The sequence below is a fragment of the Lytechinus variegatus genome, chromosome 17 (genome assembly GCF_018143015.1).
Source record: "Lytechinus variegatus isolate NC3 chromosome 17, Lvar_3.0, whole genome shotgun sequence".
NCBI lineage: Eukaryota > Metazoa > Echinodermata > Echinoidea > Temnopleuroida > Toxopneustidae > Lytechinus > Lytechinus variegatus.
Window position 1 is genome coordinate 6023027 of NC_054756.1, and position 26078 is coordinate 6049104.

The following is a 26078-nucleotide window of genomic DNA, read 5'->3' on the forward strand; positions in this document are numbered from 1 at the left end:
TCGTCATGTGATCTAAACCTCGCACAGACTATGTTCAGTGATACTTCATTACTCTTATGTCCAAGTTATATGGATCAGATTGATAAACTTTTAAAGTTATTATGGTAAATCAACAAATACCCTCAACGTGTTTGTTATAACCCGGTTTTTTTTTTGCTTGCCAAACTTTTTTGTTTGTCTGTCATATTTTTCCTCGGAAAATGTGCCCCCCCCCCCTCTTTGGAAAATCCTGGATCCGCCCCTGATTATCGAGACAGGAGCAATTTTCTTAGGAGCAAAACGTGATGTTGCAGGTAGAAAGGATGGAGTCATTTATTTATTTATTTATTTATTTCACATCTTTATACAGGGTGACCAATTCAGCTATACACGATAAAAAACATTAACAAAGATAAAAAGCTGGTTTGCAATTGGGCCCTGTTAATCAACATACATACAAATTATAAAATACATAATATGCAAAATATACAAGAAATAAACCTTTAAAAGTCCAAATCCTCATCAGAAACACACAAACACACAGAAGCAACCAAACCCACACACACACACCCCCCATTACACTCTGCAGACTTACTTGTAACATAAATTCAACATGATTACATTTGACACAAGCGAAACAAATTTTACAAATAAGATACAATTAAGATATAAATGGTGTGGGATTATTTTCAAGAATTCAGAAGACGTTTGAATATTGCTAATGATTGTGCAGATCGAGTGTCTTGGGATAAACAGTTCCATTCACCTATGCCTACCGGTATAAATGTATTTTTGTAATACTGCGTTTTGAATTTCGGGGCTCGTAGCATTAATTTATTAGTTCTTCGTGTTATACGCACTGATACATCATCATTAAAAATAAATTTGGTAGTTAATAAATGGGGAGCTAATCCATTTACACACTTGTATCTCATGCACAACGAATGAATATAAATTCTTCTTTCATTTTCTCAAAAGAATACACAGGTGCACTCCAGCATGTAGTCTTTGGTGGAGACCAAGATTGCATTGGCTTTACATGAAATTGTTAGTCGTCCTCGGCAAATCTCCCTGAATAATCTAGTGCAGTGAGGCAAGTCGTTCTGGCCTTTGTTCAAATTGTATACACTCATCATGATCATGATCTTGATTTAGGCTGTGCGCCCAAGCAGTTAATATGCAGCTCGCACAAAGTTGTTGGTGTACATGCATGGTCTAGGGACGAAAGGTAGAGAATTACATTAGCTACGCGGTTGCATAAAAGTAAGTTGCTCAAAGTTCATACATTTTATTTTTTAATTCAGCAATTTTTTGTTAAAATCAGATTTTTTTTTAATCCCTAACAATGAATGATAAAAAGGGAAACAGTCTTCGTTAACCATAATCGATTCTATTTTCTTTTTTTTCATTTGTTGTACGTAGGCCTATACTTGTTTTTTATTTTGTTATTTTTATTGTCATTGTGTTTTTTCGAAAGAAAATCGTCAGTGATAATAATTTCGGACATAGAAAGCATTGAATTAAATGGCTGTTGCAATAAAAGTAAAAAATAATCATTTATTTATGAATAAATAACTGAAAGCACATTCTGCGTTGACTTTTAAAATGAAATCTCGTTTGTGAGCACCTTAAAGTCCTCAATTGCCAGGTATGCTGACCTAATAGACAGGGGCGTCGATCCATTTTTTTCAGATGGGGGGGGGGCAAAATCATGAATCACAAACACCTCTCTCTCTCTCACACACAATGATTCAGAAGAAAGCGACACATCTCTCACCAACAAATTAATGCGAGCGCCAAGCGCGGGATCAATTTTTTTTAGCATACTGACCTGTTGTACTTGTAGTAACCCATGAGGAGGATACCTCATTACACAGATGATGCAAGTGCTGAGAGCGAGCTGAAATTTCTTTATATTTTGACCTGAGAGCTCGATATTCTAAGCATTTTAGTGCGTCCCAGAATAAACGAAACCGAGATTTAGCGATCATTTTTCATAACTTAATCATAAATAGAATAGACAAATGACCTACCAATTTAAAGCTGAGAATCTCTTCTTTCATCTGATATTACTTAGGTTATTTCTTATTCACGCATTACAAAAAATGGTCAAGAAATAAAAAAGTTCTCGTCATTTGAAATAAGGCTCATATTTCCATAATTTCATGAGATAAACGTGTTTTCACCGGTTTCCCACAGAAGGTTTCGTATGGTGAACAAAAGATTTAATGCATGGCTGATCGTCAACAAAACAGAGTGCCGAGAGAGTTTGAAAGCAAGCCTGGAGAACCTCTTCGTTAATTATGAAATTATTGAAATTCAAGCCTTATTATGATTAAGTAATGATAAATGATCGCTAAATCTCGGTTTCGTTTTTTCTGGGACGCACTGTATATATTTATATATATAAATATACATGTAGATGCGAGCGCGAAGCGTGAGCTGAAAATTTTGATATTTCGATCTGGAAAAAGTGACAGTTAAATGGAGGTTTTTAGTTAAGAACAAGATATATATCCAACAAAAGATTATCATGACTATTGCAAATCGGAGCGGGAATTCTTATGAGGTTTAGTACTGAGAACGGGACATTTTATATTCACCTATCTAATCATAAAAAGTAAGGGTTTTCGCTACAGAAATGATGAGAGCACGAAGCTTGAGCTGAAAATTGTTATATTCCTATATGAAAGCGGACATTTTGAGCTCATATTTTAAATAAAGAACGAGTTGTGTATCTCGCTATCAATTGCTGATTTCTGTGTTACATTACAATCTTATTTTATTTTTTGCACATTCTGAATTATTAGGGGGGCAAAACTATACGTTTGCCCCCAATATTTTCATTGGTGGGGCGATCGCCCCCCCCCCTTCTGCCCCCAGGATCGATGCATCTGTTCTGCTAATAGAGGTGTTTTAAGGACTGTGTCATTAAACGGATATGTATCTCACTGATCAAATAATGCGAGCAAGAAGCGCGAGCTGATTTTTTTTTATATTCAGACCTTAAAAGGGACATTATAAGCATTTTTTTTGTAATCATACATACATACCTGTCTCACTAAACAAACAATGCGAGCGCTAGCTAAAATTTTTGTATATATTGACCCCAAACATACACTAAACAGATTCTTTGGTATCAAGGGTGTTGTACTTGACTGGATAGAATCATATTTAACTGACAGATGTCAGCGGATCCAAATTGATGAAACTGCTTCTGAAATTTTCTCAGTACCTTTCGGAGTCCCGCAAGGGGCCCGTCTCGGCCCTCTACTGTTCACTTTATACACAAGTCAACTCATTACAAATATACATAGTATATTTCCTAAAGTATCTTGTAACTGCTACGCAGATGACACACAGGTCTATCTGTCTTTTACGCCAGACTTGCTTGCTCAGCAGCAGAGCATCTCTCTTCTAGAAGATTGTATTGGTTACATACGTGAATGGATGCTGCATAACAAACTTATGTTAAATGACAGTAAAACAGAATTGCTAGTTATCGGCACATCTAAATAACTGAATAAGCTAGAATTTGACGGGATATCAGTTGGCAGTTCAGTCATACAACCAAATTCTAACGTAAGAAATCTTTGAGTATTTCTTGACTCGCAATTGAATATGGAAGCACACATTACCAATGTGTGTAAATCTTCATTTCATATTATATATACACAGCACAACCGGTGTACATAGAGGACCACACCAGTTATTTTACACCGGTGTTAAATTGGTGGTGTTAGTTTTACACCTATAGGTGTTATTAGAACACCTTTGGTTGTTACATTTACACTCTTTGGTGTTATGTTCAATCTCTAGGGTGTAATTTTAACACCTCAGGGTGTGGTCCTCTATTAACACCAATTGCTGTCAGTTTTAACACCACAGTTTTTACAATTGTCCATGCATGCATTATTAGTAGTAATTTTTACTGGACTCTGTACAAGTGACCAAGAATTGTGTAGCCTTTTTCTGAGCACGACGAAAGTGGCAAAAAATCTCCTTCTTAATGGTCAAATTTCATTTAACCTGATTATATGATATACCAGTATAATTATTCAAAGTAGAGAATGAGGGTTGATTCTTTATGCGCACTATTAATAATTTAGCCTATAGTGTTGTTATATCCAGGGTGGTGTTTCATGAAGCTGTTCGTAAGTGAAGAGCGACTGTAAGAACGACTGGTGATCCTTTCTTGTGGTAAATGGTATATTCATTGGCGATGGTTTAGCGCATAAGATAGGATCACCAGTCGTTCTTAAAGTTGCTCTTAACTTACAAACATCTTTATGAAACGGCCCCCAGATATGTGTTTCTCATCATGTCCTAACAGTGATCCCTCTTTTTTCCTTGTCTCACCCTCACCCCCCCCCCTCCCTCTCACAGTGTTTTCCTCTCTCAACCGTGGACACCTTTCAATCATCTTCAATTAAATGGGGGTATGGGCCTACACATTGCAAGAGACCCATTCATGCTTGCCATAATTGGTACATAATCATTGACAAGCAATGACTTTTTTTCCAGCACCATCACAGAATTCAATAGGCAATAAATGATAAAACCATGCATTTTCTTGTAAATATATTGCAATTTCCCATGTGTAAGACAACTTATTATAGAAAGCAGACGGATGATATAATTATTCCAAAGGCATGATAGACATATATTTCATTTTCAAAAAATGCAAATTTGAATACGCTCTCACTAATAATAATTAGACCTATCTAAAATTTCATTTCAATTTGGACCCATTGGTCAATTTAACAAAAAGGTAATGTTTATGTATTTTTTTTCTATTCTGATTGTCGAGACTTATTTACTTTGATATCTGTAATCATTTAATGATACATGTATGTATAATGTCATTTTTTTCACCAGTGCATGAATGGTTAGAAGATGATACATTACGATTTGATACAAAATGTCTTACTCTTAATACATTCCAACACTCATTTTTAGTTTGCTTATGACATAATTAGTATATAAATTCTTAGCATGATCACTAAGCCCATTATCGATTATACCAAAAAACCTCACTTTATTTATGGATTTTTTTTATTGAGTAGTTTTTATTGACAACTTCAATTCATATACAAAATAGAATATATATAACAAATAGAACTTTGAAACATAATATTTTCATGAATGTTACAATAAAACACAATGTCAGACATCTTCCAATACATAATTATAAATAACATTGATGATAATTATATGCATCAAGAAGAAACTTCTACAAAAAATTCCAAAATATTGGTATTTTTTTCAGTGTCAAATAAAAAACATAAGAGAAATTTTCCAAATACAAAAATAAATGAATAAATAAATCATTAATAAAACCTAAACGAACTGAAACCATCAGCATATATATTTTCTAACCCATATGACCTCGGCCTCTTCACCCAAATAAATTCAAACACAAACTCAGCCCTGGGCCTTACCCCCCCCCACCCTCCCTTAAACACCCCCATCCCCTATCCGGTGGAGAACTGGCTCTGGGCTCCAATACATGGTCTAATATTTAAGTTTTCCCATTTAGAGAAATGGATTTGTAAGCATATGATCGATTAGTGTTGAGGAACCGCCCACTATTCGTGTTTATTTAGCATAATTTGTTCTAACGAATAAATACTATTGATTTTATTATGTTTTAAAGTCTGTGAATTACTCGGCCGTTTTAGATCAAAATTTGCATCTCCCATTATTATCGTTATTGAATAGTTAAATCCACAAATAAAAGATAACATTTGTTTATAGTAATCGAGAATCGCACTATTAGAATTGGGAGGTCTGTGCAAAGTCACAAAATATAATAGGTTGAGTGTTTTTAAATGAGTAATAATCGCTAGTGCTTCTATCAAGGACAAACTAGGATTATGCTCTAATAGCGTAAATTTCAAATAATAATAATAGTTATAACAATATTCAGTTATTTTATAGCGCACAACACATAGCAACGCATGTCCCGATGCACTTGGATGAAATTAAGAAAAAAAAATAACTAAAGAGTGTTGGGCACTGAATTCATAACAAGTTAAACATATACTTTTTTTTCGAAAAGTCTTAAATTTATCTAAATCATGTATATTTCTCATATAATTAGGAAGTGCGTTCCATAAGACGGAAGAGGCATGTGCAAACGAGCGCCCACCATATGTTTTGGTAACAATGGGAGGAATAGCAAACAGTCGCTTTTATGCTTGATCTTACAGTACGAGTAGTCTGATGTGATGTTGATAGTTCGGTTAAATTTGATGGGGCTATCTCAAAGAAATTTTCATATGTAAAAACTAATAATTTGACAGATATACGAGAATGAGCAGGAAGACAATGTAAGTTTCTTAGTACAGGGGTGATTGATTCATATTTTCGAGTTTGAGTAACTAATCTTGCAGCAGACTGTGGTTTGTTTATTTGTCGCTGTGGTAAACCCAAAAGTAGGTTTTATCCAGATAATTTCGAATTCTTCCTATACGATAAAGAGCGTATGATGCAGTGCGACATTTATGTCATATGAAGTTCTCAAATGTCATCCGTGAGTCAAATATTGCCCCTAGGTTTCTACATTATTTGCCTTTGCAATTGATGTTTCATCAAGATATAAACTCTGTATTGGTGTTGTTTCTCGAACACGTGATATATGAAGGAAATCTGTTTTACTACTGTTCAGTTTAAGACCATTCTTTTAAACCATTGTTTGATTGCTTGTATACAATGCGAAATTTCAGTGGTAGGGTCAGAATTAGTCGATCTCGTGAAAGAAACATTGAGTTGCGTATCATCTGCATAATACACCTTTTGGATATGATATCGATCAATTATGGATTCCAATGGAGAAATACAAAGTGTAAACAAAGTCGGTCCTAATACTGATCCTTGCGGAACGCCTTGATTGAAAGGGTGGGTGGATGATCTTTCATTCCCAATAACCAAACGGTAACTACGGTTAAGATGATATGATTGGAACCACTTCACAGCAAGGTCAGATATTCCAAATGTGTGCTCTAAGCGATGTGAGAGAATGTCATGTCAGGGTGTCGAAAGCAGCTAAAAAATCTAAAAATTTAAGGATAACTTCCTCACCTTTGTCCGAAGACACCGATATATCATTTTTGACCCTAAGCAGAACAGTTTCGACACCATAGAACTGACGATAACCTGACTGAAATTTTGCATACAAACTATTTTCTTGAGGATAAGTTTGTAACTGAGAGGTTGCAAGAGTTTCTAAGATCTTGGGACAGAATCTCAGATAAGCGATTGGACGATAATTTCTAAGCTAATTTCTAAACATTTGAAGCTCTTCCGCATTCAAGTAGTTTCCTTTATAGTTTGGGTAAAATATTGGCACATTTGAATTTATCAGGGAAGCATCCAGGTACAACCGAATCATTAACAATTGTCATAATTGGAACTAGTTCATCTAAGGATTTTTTTCAGAAAAAGAGTTGGAATGGAGTCGAGATCACATGTCGTTGTCATGGTTGTGGAGGATTTCAAAATGGCATTACGAACTTCCTCATCTGTCCCGAAGTATCTGAACATTGACGGAGATGGCTTCTCAAGAAAATCATGTTCACTTGTAGCAGTCGGCTGAGATAATTATCAGCTCATGTGTTATGTTCTCTATTTTTTCAGTCAAGTACTCGGCAAAGCGTTCTGCTAATGATTAAGCACCATACCCATTAGCGTTAGGTACTATTGCAGAAGTGGTAGGGCGCGTCAACTGATAAACTTTTTTGAACAGTTCTCGTGGTGTGCAGTTTCTGAACTGATCACGATGATATTCGCTATTTGCAGACTTTAGGCATTTACCATGTTTACTATAATTTATTTATTTCTTCACGTTTTCTTTAAAAGACAGGGTAGTCTCATTCAAGCCAAAAGGCCTGCTTTACAAGGGAGCCCTGTCAAAGTGTACATACATGATTTACATAACAAATACAGAAATAAACAGAGTGAATGAAATTAAATAAAACAAAAAGAAAAAAAATCATAAATGAAATGAGTATAAAACAACGAAAATAATATATAAACACAAAGACAAAGTAGATGGGCAAGTACAAGTAACGAAAAAAAGAACATCATAAGACAATGGTCATTATGGTTATAGGAAATCTGTTCAAAGGGTCTGGTGTTGCCTAAGGCGTATTTTGAAGATTTGGAGGGAAGGGGATGTTTGAATATGAAGTGGTAGGGAGTTGAAAAGTTTGGTTGCAATATATGAAAATGAACGTTTTTTGTTATTTATTTTGGGGTTGGGAAGGTATAACTGATTGGTAAGAACATGTCGAGTAGGGTAGATGATATGACGGTAAGTAATTAGTCTTCTGAGATATGGAGGGGATAATCCATTTACTACCTTATAAACTAGAACGCAATATTGATAATTAAATCTCGTTTGTATGGATTGCCACTTTAAACTATTAAGTAATTGAACGGTCGGGGTATAATAATCAGTGTTTAATATGAGGCGGGCATATTTATTTTGACATCTTTGTAATCTTAAAAGGTTTTTCTTGGTTGAAGACGCCCAGACTGTACTGCAATAATCAATGTGGGGAAGGATTAATGAATAATAATGAATAATACAATTGTTTTTAATGATGGGCTGCTTTTCGGAAGCTCTCACGATCTATTGCCAAGCCACGAATGCCTTTCGTTCTAGTCCTCGCAGTTCACGCTTGAGTTGATGGAGATCATCACAATACCATGGTGATTCAGGACGACTTGTGATGATGCGCGTAACTTCGGGAGCATATTTGTCGAGAAGGGAAGAGAGCGTATTCTCAAACTGATCAACGTGTTCGTTTATGTTGTCAGATGAGAGTGAGTACAGTTCAGACAAAATGATATATTGCCGAAATGCATCACTATCAATATTTCGCATCTTCCTAGTGCGAAGATGTACCTTCATAGGTTTATGTTTCCGGATATGCATGGCGTAAAAGACAGCTACATGATCAGAGGGAAGAAACTTAACTGATGAAAAGTTGCTCACAAAATCGTCATTCCCTCGAGTAAGAACCAGGTCCAGTGTGTGTCCACTCACATGGGTTGGAAATTGGACATGATGCTAAAGATCAAAGACGTGATCAGATGCAGAAAGATGCTAGAGGGAGAGTCTACATGTATACAGTGCGTATCAAAAAAAAGTTTACACTTTGAAAAAGCTCTGGGAATTAAAAAATATACAACATGTGGGTAATTTTTTGACATATAATCTTGGGTTAGGGTCTCATCTATCACATGAAAGTAAAAGTTTTGACAGAATGTTACACTTGAGTGAGCACTATCCATTTTTGTAAAGCTCGCAGAAATCTGTTTGCGCAGAAATGCTCGTTTTCACGCTGTGTCAAGGGGAAAGGGCGAAATCACACTTACCCTGCGAAACATTTCTCATACATTTCTCTTGCACTTTCAGTCAATTGAAATAAAACGGGTACATTTAACCATTTTGTAACAATTGTCCACCTAAATTGAAATTTCAACACTTAATAAGCACAACCTTTACCATTTTTGTGCCAACTGGATCTGAGGACATAAGTGAATCTGAAGAAAAGTTAAAATCAGACATCTCTAGCATTTTTTCACTAAGTTTTTATCATTTAAAGTGGGTTTACATTTCATTTTTCATTTAATACTTGTTTCTCCACAGTTTTCCCAAGCCTGAAAATGATTAACACAATGAAAATCAAGCTTAAGTTATTTCATCTAATTCACAGCTCAGTGTAAAGCAAATATCGTTACGATGGCCTCGGTGTGTGGGGGAGTTGGGTGGGGCGCAATGCATTCTTCTGAGGGTTTTGGGAAAGGAAACTAGTTTAAAAAGGTTAAAGAGATCTTCAAATCAATCATACTAGCTAAATTCCACGTGTTCTTCATGATTAAGGTCTACTTTTATTTGCATAACTATTTTAAGTTCTGCGCAAATCATTTTTCACCAGCTTTTCAAAATTAAGTGGTGCTCACTCTTGAAAGCGGAAATATTTTTCGACAGTTATATCGTCATTTGATTAAATGGATCTGTACCAATGTTAAAATGTGGAAAAATCTTCAGAATATTCTAAATGTATAATTTTACAGGATGTTTTCTAAGTGTAAACTTTTTTTTGATACGCACTGTATAGCAGAGTCCAAATGATAATTGAAGTAACCCACTATCATCAACTGATGCGACGAGGATACCAACTGTTCCATGAGTGTAGCAAATTCTTCCAGAAAAATCCGATCTGTTGACTGTCCTGTAACAGTACGTTGCGGTCTATATATGACCACAAGACGAACAGAAACTTGTTGATGTGAGGTAACAAGTACATTAACATGATTAATGTGTTCAAATGATACAAAGATTCTGTTCGATTCAAACCTCTTCACTTGGTAGGACTTGTCGATGCATATTATTGCGACACCACCTCCAACGCGATCTGATCTCTGCCTGTGATGGAAGTTAAAATTCTGAAGAGTAGATGATATTTGAGCTAGGGGGATGTTGTCACGACTGTCACCAGTGAGCCATGTTTCTGTCCAAGACACATTGATTGAAACTCAATTGAAATGTAGAACTATCAGATGTTGAATAATATGGGTCTCTTTTACCAACGAATTTTACATCTGGCAATGGATCTAAGGACACTTCAATAATATATTCCATGGATATCAGAGTACCAACTTCAGGGGGGTGTTTCACAAAGATTTAAGTATGACTTAGAGTCGCACTTAAATACCGAGTTGCGTACGGTATGAAAGACTTGACCGCATTGGTCAGATCGTGTCATGAGGACGCGCACTAATGCGTATCTATCAATAAGATCGCGCGTTGCATATCATGTACGCGTCGGCATTTAAGTGCGACTTAAGTCATACTTAAATCTTTGTGAAACACCCCCCTGGTCTATCGCTGTAACATGAGTTACAGCAGACAGTACGTGAAATCAATGCCAAGAAAGCAAGACCCAAGACCAGCTCTGGGGCCCGTTGCAGAAAGAGTTGCAATCAATCGCAACTCTCAAAATCATGCGCAAGTCCCAAATGCGCGTTGTTGATTGGTTGAAAATCAAATTGCGCAACGGGCCCCAGCTCTGAGAGCTATTTACTCTATGAATGAGAGCCATAAGCAGGTACGTAATATATTTGTAGTATTTAGCTCGATCGACCCCAAATTGGTTTACCAGTCAAGGGGCCCGTTGCAGAAAGAGTTGCAATCAATCGCAACTCTAAAAATCATGCGCAATTTGATTTTCGACCAATCAACAACGCGCATTTGGGACTTGCGCATGATTTTTAGAGTTGCGATTGATTGCAACTCTTTCTGCAACGGGCCCCTGATTATTATTGATTTTCATAATCAGTTACATATTCAGTGCCAAATCTGGGAATGCATGCTTGTTGTCATTCAAATATTTAAAAAGAATAGTACAGACGACATTACAAATAAGGACATAATATTCAACCTCAATCATTCGTGACAATTTCAAGGTCTAAGCTTTTCCCGCTATGTTCTTTTCCCACCCCTTACCCTCTCTGTCTCTCCACCTCTCTTATGTCTACTCTTCCTCCTCTTTGTAACGGTAAACCTGGCAAAACTTTAGACATAAAAAAAAAACAGCTAGACAAAAAGTAATGTTAAAAAAATGATGAATGAGAATAGTGGAGTTTCATTTTGCTCCTGATGAATTGAATGAAAAAAATATTTGTCGTTTGATTTCTTTTTAAAAATCCTTCACGGTACACCTCCAACGAATTCATAAATAGCATTGTTAGGCCGATAAAGACATAATGATATGATGAAATGCCTAACCGTGACATGCACTTCTAATTCAATCTATGTACATGCGGGGGCTTTTTGACAATTCATTGCATCGGGGTTTGAGGCTGGCCATATTTTACCTAGAGCTGCCATTTTACCTCTGCCATTATTATCTCTGTCATTTTTACCTCTGCCACTTTGCCTCTGCCATTATTACCTCTGCCATTTTTACCTCTGCCACTATTACCTCTGCAAATTTTATCTCTGTCATTTTTATCTCTGCCATTATTACCTTTGCCATTTTTACACCGAGCCGGCCAGATGGTGATGTATGAGTAAATATCGTCTGAAAACATGATTTGTAACAAAATATATCATATCTTATGTAATTTAGCTGATAAATACTGTATTTCAACATTCAAAATGGCGACCAGTGGCATTAAGAGTATTATGTACAAGGGCAATGGCCGGGGGGAAAAAAGTGACAAAAGTGAGCACTAAAATGCATATAATTAAGATAAACTAGTGGAACACTGTCTAAAAACATCATTGTTAATATGCCATTTATGTGATAAATGCTGTATTTTGACATTCAAAATGGCCGCCATAATCCCTATATTTATAATTTATAATGCGAATGGAGAAACTAATTTTCACAAGAGTGAGAATCATAAAATGCATATGACTGTGATATACGAGTAGAAATATTGTCTTAAACATGATTTCTAACTAAATACATCACATATTGGTTGTGGAGGTAATAAATGCTGTACTTTGAAATCCAAAATGGCTGCCATAGGTCCTAAAAGTATTATGTACATTGTAACATTAGACATATAATTTTGACATAATTTGGCTTTGTTTGACTCTAAATATTGCCTATAATTGTGAATTCTGATGCAAGGGTGACATGTTGTCTAAAACCATGGTTTCTAACAAGATATATCATAATGTCGTGTATTTAAGGTGATAAACACTGCATTTTTAAATTGAAAATGGCCACCATAGGCCCTTATCGTATAATATACAATTTGAGTGTAACAAGATATATCATAATGTCGTGTATTTAAGGTGATAAACACTGCATTTTTAAATTGAAAATGGCCACCATAGGCCCTTATCGTATAATATACAATTTGAGTGTAGACAAATAATGTTCACAAAAAGGGCATATGGCAGCCATTTTGAATGTTGAAATACAGTATTTATCACCTAAATTACATAAAAGATAATATATTTTGTTATAAATCGTGTTTTCAGACGATATTTCACTCATACATGGAGCGTTGTGGCCCAGTGGATTAGTCTCCGGACTTTGAAACAGAGGGTCGTGGGTTCAAATCCCAGCCTTGGCGTAGTTTCCTTCAGCAAGAAATTTATCCACATTGTGCTGCACTCAACCCAGGTGAGGTGAATGGGTACCTGGCAGGAATTTATTCCTTGAAATGCCACCGCGCTGTAAAAGGCTGCGGGGCTAAAGCCAGGGTAATAATATCCAAGTCCTTTGGAAGTGCATAGAGACGTTATTTATAATGTGTTATGCGCTATACAAGAACTGTCTATTATTATTATTATTATTATACATCACCATTTGGCCAAGCAAAGCCAAATTCTGTTGAAATAATTTGTTCCCATTCACATTGTGCATAATATCATAAGGGCCTGTATCGGCCATTTTGACTTTCCAATAACAGTATTCATCACCTAACTGGCAGAATAAATGATATCTCTTAATATAAATTATGCTTTCGGACAATATTCTACTCATAGATCACTAATACTTGCATTTATGGTGCTCATATTGGTTTCCCACTTTGCTTTGTGCATAATACTGTTAATGTCTATGGCAGCCATTTTGAAAGTAAAACTGCAGTATTTAACACAAACTTTAAACCTGAATTATATATTTCGTTAGAAAATATGTTTGTAAACAGTATCTCATAAATTTATCACATATATATGCATTTCAGTGATCACTCTTGTGATTTCTTTGCCACTCTTTCTCATTGTGTGTATAATACTTTTAGGGCATTTGGCAGCCATTTTGAATATCAAAATACAACATTCATCACAAAACATGGCATATTAATGATATATTTCGTTAACAGTAATGTTTTTAGTCAGTATTCCACTCGTGTAATCTTAATAATATGCATTTTAGTGATCACTCTTGTAAATTTTTTGGCCCCCATTGCCATTGTACGCAATACTGTCATGACTGTTTGGGTCAGTGGCGACCATTTTAGATATCAAAATACAGAAATCTTCCCATTTATGATATAATGAATGATATATCTTGTTAGTAATAATGATTTGCATATATCACTTCGTTCATACATCGCGATTTTTTGCAGTTTAGTGCTCACTTTTGCGAAAGCTAGTTTTCCCTCTTTATATTGTACATAATACAGTATACAATGGACTTTGGCGGCCATTTTGAATATGAGGAAAATAAATATTTTGTCAAAAGTTAATTTTTCAGAGAGTATCTCACTCCTGCCACACAATTTCATGCATTTCGTAGCAAATGTGCGGACAATTTTAGGATTTTTATGGGTAATTTGCATATTTTGGCGGCAATATTGGACTTTGCCAATTTGCGGAAAATGCTCAAGGTTACACGAGTGGCATCATTCAGATTCTTAATCAGCACCCTCGAATTGACAAGAAACCATTAAAAAATATTGTATATATAAAAAAACAAGGTTATACGCCTCTTCTATCCTGGACTAATAGCTGAGGCGATGGTAGTACAGCGGCAAAACATCGCTCTGCGGCCGCTTTTCACAAAAATTGCAGCTTATTCAAGCAGATCAATGCGATCGGAACGGCGTAACGAAAAATATTGGAAGCTTTGAGGCGCTATGCCTTGGAGCGGCTTTCTTTGTTCTTCTTCTCAATGAGACAAAAATGCTATGCCTTGGAACGGAAATTTGAGTGTAAAAATACTCACTTACCCACTATGCATTTATACTGAGTGCCCCCCCCCCACCGGAGAATTATATCTCCTTGGTTACACTGGGCGCGAGGACATTATTTTATTCAATGAAAATTAAGAATTTCGTGCACACTTTTTTAAGAACTTTGTGAAAATTGTCAGTAAAAAAAAAATCTAGCTTTCAAATTGTCGGGGGGGGGGGGGGGTAACGGCCGCCTCCCTCCAGCGGCTGCATACGGCCATGCCCCCCACGTGCCCCCTTGCATTTAGAAAATGATTGATTTAAAGAGAAAATACTTTCAGAAATACAAATTTAATAATAATATACAGGTCTTGTATTGCGTATATCTCATAATTCAATTCAATTCAATTCTTTATTTCATTTCCATTCAAAACATAATACAAAGTAATATAAGAATCAGGTTCCTCTACAATCCAATGGTTCACTACTGAATGCATGGGTACACTTAAAGGTCAAGTCCACCTCAGAAAAACGTTGATTTGAAACAATATAGAAAAATCAGACAAGCACAATGCTGAAAATTTCATCAAATCGGATGTAAAATAAGAAAGTTGTGACATTTCAAAGTTTCGCTTATTTTTAGCAAAATAGTTATATGAATGAGCCAGTTACATCCAAATGAAAGAGTATATGATGTCACTCACTATTTCTTTTATTTTTATTGTTTGAATCATACAATATTTCAACTTTTACGAATTTGACGATTAGGACCTCCTTGCCTGGGGGCACAAAATGTTAAAATAATGGAATTCCACGTGTTCAGGGAAGAATGAAACTTCATTTCACATGACAATGACGAGAAAATAAAAATATTTAACATTTCATATAATAAAATACAAAAGAAATAGTGAGTGATATCATCAGTTCCCCTGGAAGGAAAGTAATGTTTTAAAGGGGGCTGTGGTTGTAAAATGGAGCTGCTGAAAGGTGAAGTTATAGTCTACTGGTGCCTGAACTGCATAATCATTCAGAAAAGTATGTTAGAGTTTATGTTTGAATATAAACAATGGATTGGAGTCTGAAATGTCTTTGGATAGTCCGTTCCAGTACTTCGGTCCTGAGAAAGTAATTGTTTTCTGAGCAAAGGATGTTCGATTCAGTGGTAAATGATAAAATGTACTTTGTCGAGTTGCGTATGAATGAATACCATTTCTTTTAACAAATAATAAGGTGACAATGGCTGGTAATTCATTTGTGGATAGCTGGAACATAAAAATTCCTAAATTATATCTATATCAGTCTGAGATTTTGAGAAGTTGATTTCAATGAAAGTAACGACTTGTATGGGAAAGGAAACCAGCATTATTTATATTTCTAACCGCACGTTTTTGAATGACAAACTACCTATGTAGTTGAGTTTTACTGCTATTGCCCCAAGTAAGAATACCGTAATTGAGATAGGGCAAAATCAAAGTATTGTAGAGAGATAATGATTTTTTGGGGGGAAGATCATGTTAAAGTCTCTTTAAAATGCCTGTGTTTCTAGCCGCTAATATACAAAGAATATGTGATTCCCACGATAGTTCTCGTAACAGAAATTTTGTGGAATCGACTTTAATTTGTGTTAGCAATCAATATATCACCGGGTAAAGATTTGATAGTATTACTGAACAACATATAGCTTATTTGCATTATTCCAGGCTTGGGCAATTTTCAATTCCTCGTTCAGAATTTCAAGGAGGCTGGTGGGGTTACGGTGGGAGAAAAATATATTAGAATCGTCTGCAAAAAGAATGAACGACAAATTATCAGATGAAAGTTGAAAATAATTAATATACAATATAAACAATAGGAGGCCTAACAAGGAACCTTGTGGAACACCACATGATACTAATCCTGTCCATTAATACTAACGAATTGTTTTTTGTCGGAAAGATAATTTCCAAACCACTCCAAGGCCTTTCATCGGATCCCATAATGGGATATTTTATGCATATTTTACTGTAAAATATTTTGATTGATAGTATGAAAGGCCTTGGAGAAGTCAAGAAAAATTCCAACAGTGTTAGACAGGTTATCTATGGCATGGGCTCTCTTATCTAAGAAAACAAGTAATGCATGACTTGTGGAGTGTTTCTGTGTGAAGCCAAAGTGATTTTAGATAAGATATTATGATATATTAAACATTTCATCGTACGTGAATATACTAGTTTTTCGAAACTTTTAGAGAGGGAGGTCAAAAGAGAAATAGGGCGATAATTACCAAGATGATCAGAGGCACCTATCTTTAGTATTGGTATGACTTTGGCAGTTTTGCCAATTTTGACATGTATTTGCGATAGACCACTAGAATGCATTCATTGATCGATCTTTCTTATTCTACAGATCACACAGGTTTAAGTCCTGCTTCTTGCTTTGCTTTTTTTTAATTACTATTTAGCTTTCTCCATTTGATATGACCTCGTTTTGTTATTTTTTTTAAATAGATTTCATCAGGAGAGACGGACACAGTATGATTATTTTTTCCTGTCCTTGCCTTATTTTGCTTACTTGCGTTCTTGTTGATATTTGTCGCTTGTTTGTTTACATTAGGTCTATTTTTAGTAATTCACTAAGGATCAGTTAAGTTTGTTTTGTTTTCATTTTTGTCCTTTTTCTTATCACCTTTATTTCCAATCCCCCACTCCAAATTTTGCATTGCACAAGGTCAATTTTGAACATCGTCAGATGATATGATGACCTATAAGCAGGTTCAAAATGTTTACGAAGAGGTTTTAAACTCTAAGTTAGTCAAGTAACAAATACCCATTATCATGATTATATGAACATCACAAAAGATGGTTGAACAATCTAACGGATTTGAAATTTAAATGGACAGTATCATCATTATCCAATGAGAGTATAAATACAAAAGGCCTCCATAAGAATGTATCTCAATAGAATATGAGTACGTACAACAATTTCATTAAAAGTTACCAGCGACCGAAAATTTTGACATTTTTGTTATATCAAAAAAACATTTTGTGATAAATTTTGACGTAATATTTAGAAAGAGAAACCGCATTTCACCATGTTTTATTTTGTAATTTTTCCTTCTTTTGTGGGGTCGTAAACAGGTAAAATGTGAGGAAACAAGCATATAGGAATTACTATCATCATCCGATTTGCTTTTATCTTTACAGACAACAGGAATGGAGGAATCCAACCGTTACAATACCCCTATCACTAACTGGAAGTGGGGTTACGCTATCTTACTCTCCAAGTTCGTGATCAATATGTGGTGTGGCATCCCCAAATCCTTTGGTGTTATCCTCCCTGAGATGGTTGATAGATTCAGCGCGAATTACGCCACTTTAGGATTCATCTGTAGTATTCCTGGTACAATCACGCACTTTTTAGGTGAGTTTTTATTGTGTATTTCCACTTTTTTCTCTTAAGCCAAATTCAAACATACCGTTTTGCCTGATACATAGACAACAGCTCACCTACCCTCCCTCTGACGCCTAGACCTACATTATACACACACAAACGTCATGACGCACGTTTTAAGCGCACATGCACTAAAACCCACACTACACAGGTAAACTCTCACACCACCCATCTATGCGCACACACACCCACAGTCGAACCACACAAAATGTTCATCCAAACTAGATCACATAAATTCAAGGTGAACAAGTGGAATGCCTCTGGCGGTCTCATCTGCATCGCGCGATTCAATATAGAAGCAGTGGTGACTTTGGAAACTGCTATAACTCGCACAAGATGTTTAGTGATACTTGGTTACTCCTATTTCCATGTTTTATGAACTAGACCAATACACTTACAGATATATGATGGTAATTTAACAACTGACCCCCAACGTGGCCAAAGTTCATTGACCTCACATGACCTTTGACCTTGATCATGTGACCTGAAACTTGCACAGGATGTTCAGTGATACTTGATAACTTTTATTTCCAAGTTGTATGAGTCATATACAGAAACTTTCAAATTTATGATGGTAATTTAACAGATACTCCTATTATGGCCAAAGTTCATGGACCTTTGACCTTGGTCATGTGACCCGAAATGCGCACGGGTTGTTCAATGGTACTTGATTACTCTTACATCCAAGTTTTATAAACTAGACCAATATACTTTCAAAGTTCTGGTGGTAATTCAACAAATACCCCCAATTTGGCCAAAGTTCATTGACCCTAAATGACCTTTGACCTAAGTCATGTGACCTGAAACTTGCACAGGATATTCAATGATACTTGATTAGATTTATATGCAAGTTTCATGAGCTAGATTTATATATTTTCTACGTTATGATGACATTTCAAAAACTTAACCTTGGGTTAAGATTTTGATGTTGATTCCCCCAACATGGTCTAAGTTCATTGACCCTAAATGACCTTTGACCTTTGTCATGTGACATGAAACTTAGGCAGGATATTCAGTAATATTGATTAATCTTATGGCCAAGTTTCATGAACTAGGTCCATATACTTTCTAAGTTATTCTGTAATTTTAAAAACTTAACCTTCGGTTAAGATTTGGTGTTGACGCCGCCGTGGCTGTCGGAAAAGCAGCGCCTATAGTCTAAATCACAACAAGATATACAAATCTTCATTTTGTGTTAACAACATAGTTGAATTTACAATTATTAAACAAAATAATGATGGAACAATGAATTAATGCTTAAACTGCTTTAAAAAATCGAACACACATACACACACCCATGCACGCACACACTTTATGCAGTATGATTTATCGTGCTTATAATTGACAGGTCCCTTTACTTCCTTGTTGCTTGAGAGGGTCGATCATCGTGTTGCTGCTATGTCAGGAGCGGTAATAATAGCAGTGTGTCTAATATCATGTGGCTTCACTTACAACCTCACTGTTTTCGGTATCCTTCTTGGACTTACAGGTAAAGATGTGTATGGAATGGGGAATAATTATCTTGGGGGCGTTGCAATACATTTAGTCGTTGTATTAATGAAAATAATATTTTTTTCTTATTCAGAAATCAAACACGAAAGCAATTCAATTTACAAAAGAATCATGAAGCGAACATGTTTACAACAACTGTACATGCGTACTATTATCTAATGATATGACAAAATTATGATGTTTTTGACTGAGAACCCTTTCAATTTCACAATAGCGTTTCAATACGCTCTAAAAAGAACTAAAACACAACCGATTACCCTTAGCAACGTGTCGAAAAAAATGAAATATGTAGCATGAAGAATATAACGGTTTACAGTATAGAGTATTGAGCGTCAGGGCAACCAAACAAAAATAAATTTAACTTCACTAAAATCAGCCATAAGGAGTTGCTGCAACAAAATTTGTGCATTTATTTTTTATCTTGTATATCGTAATTAGAAACTTGTTGCAATGTGCGTGCACCATTAATTTGAATTGAATCTATTCAAACCAGTTAAAAAACAGAAGTGCAAAGTACAAACAAAGTGTTACATAATAAATAACTGAAAATGACAGGTTTGGGACCCTAAAAGAAGCATAGCTTGAAATCAGGGGCCCCTGCATATGATATTTTACTCGACCATGGAAAGATTATGATAAACAAAATATTTACAAAATGTGGGTAATGTTTCTGTTTTGATCTTCATAATTATACATACCTTGTAAATTACAAATTATTTAGGAAACATTACCCACACCCTAGCATACGCACGCTCAAACTCACACACACATTCAGACTCCAAACATGTCACCCTCAGGTGCCACTAACAGCTGGGCTCCGTAACACAAAGGTCTGCGATGGATTGCAAATATGACAGAACCGCACTGATTGGTCCCTGGTCAATATTTTGAACCAAATGCAAATGTATCATAGATATTGATTGGTCATTTCATTTAGCGATTGATCGCTATCCTTTGTGTTACGGAGCCCTGGTCTTAGATTAATCTAATACGTATTCATGACATAATTTCTTATACCGAGACAACCAGTGTCCTGCTGCCACGCATACTCACCTGGTGGGTGTTTCATAAAGCTGTTCGTAAGTTAAGAGCGACTTTAAGAACGACTGGTGATCCCTTCTTGTGGTAAATGGTATTGAATATGCGATTGTTTAGCGCGTACAAGGGTTCACCAGTCGTTCTTTAAGTCGCTCTTAACTCAAGAACAGCTTTATGAAACGGCCCCCAGGACTCATATTCTATTCTTTAACACAAAATGTTCTGAAGGATTTCACCGTAGCATTGATTCTAGCAAAGGGTAGGTGAAAAGACGTGAGTTATAATTATGAATCTTAGAATAAGCCACAAAAGTTCCTTTTAAAAAGAAATAATGCAGGGATAGATATATATACATGAAAACTATATATACATGAACACTATTCAACGAGACCATTTCAACATTCAACTGCAAAAAAGTGGGAAACTCGGTGCCAGATAATTTGATTTTTTTTTTCTTCATATCAATTAGCTTTCTTTTGAAAAGCTTATAATAAAGAAACCAATGTTTGCTAAGGCAAGAAATGTACTTTTGCCAATACTCAAACATTACCAGATACTTTAGAACACACATAACTAAGGTAATAATTCCATGACAAATATTCCTCAACAGTGACTACAACAAATTGCAGACTTGAACTAAATTGAATTTGACGAGCATCAACTAGCCTACTACTATCATGTTGATGAGTTGTCAATGCTTTCATTGCGTGTTACGAAATATCATCCAGGCTTATGTTAGTTCGTTATTTTAAGATATATAAAAAAACAAATATTCTCCTTCTCGTCTGGCTGAATACGAGCAGTAATATTTGGGGGGAAATTGTGTAATTTTCAATCAGAAACGGAATACAAGATTCATTTTGCCCATAGCACTTTAAATGTATGCCTCTTAATTTATCATTAGGATGGCTACAGAACCTTGATTTTAAGTGATCCATCATGTTCATTGTGTATTTTTGTGATATTCTCTATTCTATTTGCAGGTGTGAGATCCTTTGTATATTTCCCGATCACGCTCCTGTTGAACAAATATTTCAAGGAAAACTATGTTTTGGCCAATACCCTAGCATCATTCGGTATAACAACGGGGATAATGTTCTTACCTATCATTACTGAACGATCGCTGGAAGCTTACGGTTATCAAGGGGTGTTTCTGATACTTGGGGGAATCATGCTTCATTTGGTGGCAGCGGCAGCCGTTATTCGGAAACCGATATACAATACTAGAGACCATATCACTGAGCAGGTTTCTTCTGACATGTCTGATACAGATGCATCTAAGGTTTGCTATCATGAACTTTGTGACGGTGAGAAATGCAGCCTAAAGATTGAAGGAAGTCAACAAGATAAAAGGACGATAGGTGAATCAAGAAAGGATGCAACTGAGATTGATGAACAAGAGGGATTATTATCATATGACGATGGAGATATTCACCGAAATCCGCAGCAACATAGTGGAAGCAATCCTGAAGTGCCTGAAGAGCAGCACAACAGGTTGACCACTGATGATCATCATGGTGATGGTTCTCAGGATACATTCTGCTGGCTATTAATATCACGCTGTAAACTCTTCCTGGCCAATGAAGCACTTTTCTTGATATGTATCCCATCGTTCTTCTTTTATGTTTATGCTTTCGAAGCTTGGGTATTGTTCCTGGTGCCTCACGCAGAAGACCTCGGAATCAGTTCATCCAGGGCCGTTTTTCTGTCTTCAATTGGTGGTGTCGGCGGATTAATTGGCAGATTGATTGTAGTCGTTTTACTCGTTAGAAAAATCGACATGATCAAAATTTATATCATAGTCGGTTTTATAACCAGTTTGACATTTTTCTTGGATTTTATCGATGAATCATTTCTTGTTCGTTCAATCTGGGCATTCATTCAGGGAGTCTGCTTTTTCATACAGGACACGTGCGATGCAACTTATCTGAAATTCGTTTTGAGAGATGAAAGCAACTTCAGTTTCGCACTTGGGCTGATACTGCTAGCTCATTGTTTTGGCAGTACCTTTTCCGGAGTTTTCACAGGTAAGATAATCTAATATAAGTTTATTTAGGGCGAGTATAAGGGGCGACATATAGGCTTAATGGGTAGAACAGCCCTTTGATCAATGCCTTGCTTTGATTTATCAAGTGACGAAAATAGCATAAAAGAATAGGGCCTGCAGTATAGTAAGGAGAAAAACAAGAAAAAAAATATCTGTCTTGGCCTGGTGCCTTTTTGTTTTGCCATTATAAGAAAGATTACTACAATTGCCAATTAGGATAGACTCACTGAAAAACTAAATTCAAATTAATGAATGAATGAAATCCCGTTTGAAGTAGATGAATACACTATTATGATGGCTCCTTTCAAAGGCTCATTTCCAGAGAATATAAGATAATTTCTAACACAATAAATCCAAAAAGCGTGTAATACATGGGAGGAGTTCTTCTGGAAGAAATAACCATAATCAGAATATCTAAGTGATCAAATATATTAGTGGTGTTTTCAAATGTTTTTCAGCCAAATGAACATTGATTAAAGTTTACAAGAAAAGAAAGAGTAACTTATAAAATGAAGGAGACGTTTTAATCAATAGTTTTAATTATTGTTTTATACAAGGTAAATTGTCATTGGATCAGAGGAGAGGAATTATTCACCTCATTCCTAAAAAAGACCAAAATCCTTTGCTTTTAAAAAGTTGGAGGCCCATCTCTACTTTAAACACCGACTATAAACTTCTTGCAAAATGTTTAGCTTTGAGATTGCGAAAGGTGTTAGGTGGTATTATTAATAATGACCAGACAGGATTTTTACATGGTCGGTATATTGGTGAAAATATTCGCTTAGCCTTAGACTGTTAGATATGATTGAATTTACAAATGAACACGATATTCCAGGTTTTATGTTAATGGCCGACATAGAAAAGGCATTTGATAAATTAGAATGGTCCTTTTTACTTCAAGCTTTGAAATATTTTAATTTTGGTGAAGATTTGATATTATGGATTAGACTTATGTACAGTGATATATATTCTTGTATTTTGAATAATGGACATGCTTCAGAATTTTTTCAAATTTCATGTGGAGTAAGGCAGGGCTGCCCTTTAAGTCCTCTTCTTTATATCATTTGTAATGAAATTATGTGTTTATGGATAAGGGGAAACAGTGATATTAAAGGTATAACAGTGAATGGAATAGAAATTAAGCTGAACTCTTATGCAGATGACACAACATTTTATATAAATGACGTCAAGTCTCTTAAAATCATTATGTATATTTTGGATGAATTTAAGGTTTTTTCAGGGCTTTGCATTAATCGAAATAAATCTGAAATTGTGGCACTTGGTTATTACAAAGCATATCCTCCAGACATATCCTTTTCCGGATTAAGATTTTCCAATGGCCCATTTAGATTTTTGGGAGTATATTTTTCACCTGACTTAAAAGACATATTTGAATTGAATTTTATTCCAAAGCTTAAGAAAATAAAGAATGTTTTAAGAATATGGAAAATGAGAAATTTAACTCCTATAGGGAAAATAACTATTTTGAAGTCACTCGGCCTCTCTCAAATTATATTTCTGTTGTCTGTATTACCAAAACCTCCTGAAGATTTTGTGAAAGAATTAGAACATTTAATTTACTCTTTTATTTGGAATGAAAAACCGGATAAAATCAGTCGTCTTACAATTATTGGAGACTATAGTCAAGGTGGATTGAAAATGTTACATTTACCTTCTGTAATTTCTGGCCTGAAAATTGCGTGGGTTAACGTTATATGAGCACAGAAAATAAAGGAAAATGGAAATGTTTTTTCGAACACAATTTGGTCACCTTTGGAGGAGAATTGTTTTGGACATGTAATTTAAAATACGATGATCCCAAAATATTACAAGTAAAAAATCAATTCATTCGAGAAATTTTAATTACTTGGAGTCTTTTAACATTCTCTCCTAATTTATCTGATTTGAATATAAAAAATCAAGTATTATGGAATAACTCATTGATCACAGTAGATGGGAAAGTTATATATAAATAACTTTGGCTTAAAAATGGGATCGTCAGTATTAAACATTTAATGGATGAACAAAACAATTTTCTCTCACATACAACTTTTTTACAAAAATACAAAGTTAATTGTAATTTTCTTGAATATTATTCATTGATTTCTGCAATACCCAATGAATGGAAACATTTTAGTCAACATCTTGTTGAGAGTAAAACAACTCAAGAAGATTTGCTGTATAATTTAAATAATGTTTTTAAGGTATGCAAGTTTATCCATAGAATTTCTGTTGATAAAATCTTAAAGTCCCCCACTTCGCAATCAAAATGGGCATCCATTTTAAATGAACCGGTTAATAATTGGAACAGATTGTATATGATTCCCTTTGAATGCTGTCTTTCTACAAAACTCCGCTACTTTCAATATAAACTTTTCAATCGGATAATGGGGGTGAACAAACATCTTTACGATATTGGCTTGTCTGAATCTAATTTATGTACATTTTGTTCTTCCTCTGTTGAAAGTATTTCACATCTGTTTTGGGACTGCCCTGTAACTCAACAATTTATTCAAAACTTCCAAACCTCTTATTTGAACAATAACGTGTATTTGAATAAGAATTTATTTTTGTTTGGTTGCCCACACTTTTCCACACTTTGTAAGGGTAATCGGTTGTGTTTTAGCTCTTTTAAGAGCGTATTGAACTGCTATTGTGAAATTGAAAGGGTTCTCAGTCAAAAACATCATAATTTTGTCATATAATAGTTAATATATAATAGTTTTGTCAGATAATAGTACGCATGTACAGTTGTTGTAAACATGTTCGCTTCATGATTCTTTTGTAAATTGAATTGCTTTCGTGTTTGATTTCTGAATAAAATCTTTCTATGAAAGAAAAAAAAACTTATAAAATGAATTGCTTGTCGCTAAGAACATTCACTTTTATCTAAAAGTAATAATCCTAAAATATATTATGTTCTCGTGCAGGCACCTTACTGGATTTCACCCAGTCCTACACCAAAGTCTTCATGATAACTGGAATCAGTAGCGCATGTTTCACCGTCAATGTAACAGTCATATATCTACTCTTAAAAAGGAGATCTGCTTCAGAGTCAGTTTTTATCAAATCTGCGTAATTCTTCCAAGGATTAACGAGCTGAGGGCAGGCTGTTCCTCTGCTTACAGGGATTCCCTTCTTTCTGACTCAATCTCTTACATCTGCATCTTCCGGCCGGGAAAGATTATCTCACTTATGGTCAGGACATCTTTTCGAGTGTTTTCTGCCAATATAGCCTACTATTTCTACTATTTACGTCCTCAAGGTTCTTCTAGCGAAGTACCCGACTCGTACCTGACATTGAAGAAGAGAGTAACACACGCAGAGGAAAGCTTTGCATCCCTCTCAGAAGGAACCCTCCCTTCTTCTTTACTTGGCGCCTCCTAATCATGTATTCCTGTCCGTCATCCACCCTGCACATCGG

The 26078-nt window shown here is 35.4% G+C and overlaps 1 protein-coding gene across 2 annotated transcripts; it reads left to right on the forward strand.

The window, feature by feature from the left end:
- Positions 1 to 1095: 1095 nt before the first annotated feature.
- LOC121430977 (monocarboxylate transporter 1-like) lies at positions 1096 to 25846 on the forward strand. 2 transcript variants are annotated; one of them, XM_041628421.1, is made up of 5 exons: positions 1097 to 1242; positions 17811 to 18027; positions 19406 to 19546; positions 21591 to 22634; positions 25585 to 25846. In XM_041628421.1, the coding sequence occupies exons 2-5, from the start codon at positions 17820 to 17822 to the stop codon at positions 25731 to 25733; spliced, it is 1542 nt and encodes a 513-aa protein (XP_041484355.1). In that variant the 5' UTR covers positions 1097 to 1242; positions 17811 to 17819; the 3' UTR covers positions 25734 to 25846. The 2 variants fall into 2 exon arrangements, with proteins under 2 accessions (XP_041484356.1, XP_041484355.1); XM_041628422.1 differs by lacking the exon at positions 19406 to 19546 and having other exon boundaries at positions 1096 to 1242.
- Positions 25847 to 26078: the final 232 nt, after the last annotated feature.

What these genes read in the sequence shown, in the direction of transcription:
- LOC121430977 (XM_041628421.1), top strand. Translation starts at nt 17,820, where the DNA reads ATGGAGGAATCCAACCGTTACAATACCCCTATCACTAACTGGAAGTGG. An exon ending in TACAATCACGCACTTTTTAG is followed by an intron (nt 18,028 to 19,405) that starts GTGAGTTTTTAT and finishes TATAATTGACAG; the next exon opens with GTCCCTTTACTTCCTTGTTG. An exon ending in TATCCTTCTTGGACTTACAG is followed by an intron (nt 19,547 to 21,590) that starts GTAAAGATGTGT and finishes TTCTATTTGCAG; the next exon opens with GTGTGAGATCCTTTGTATAT.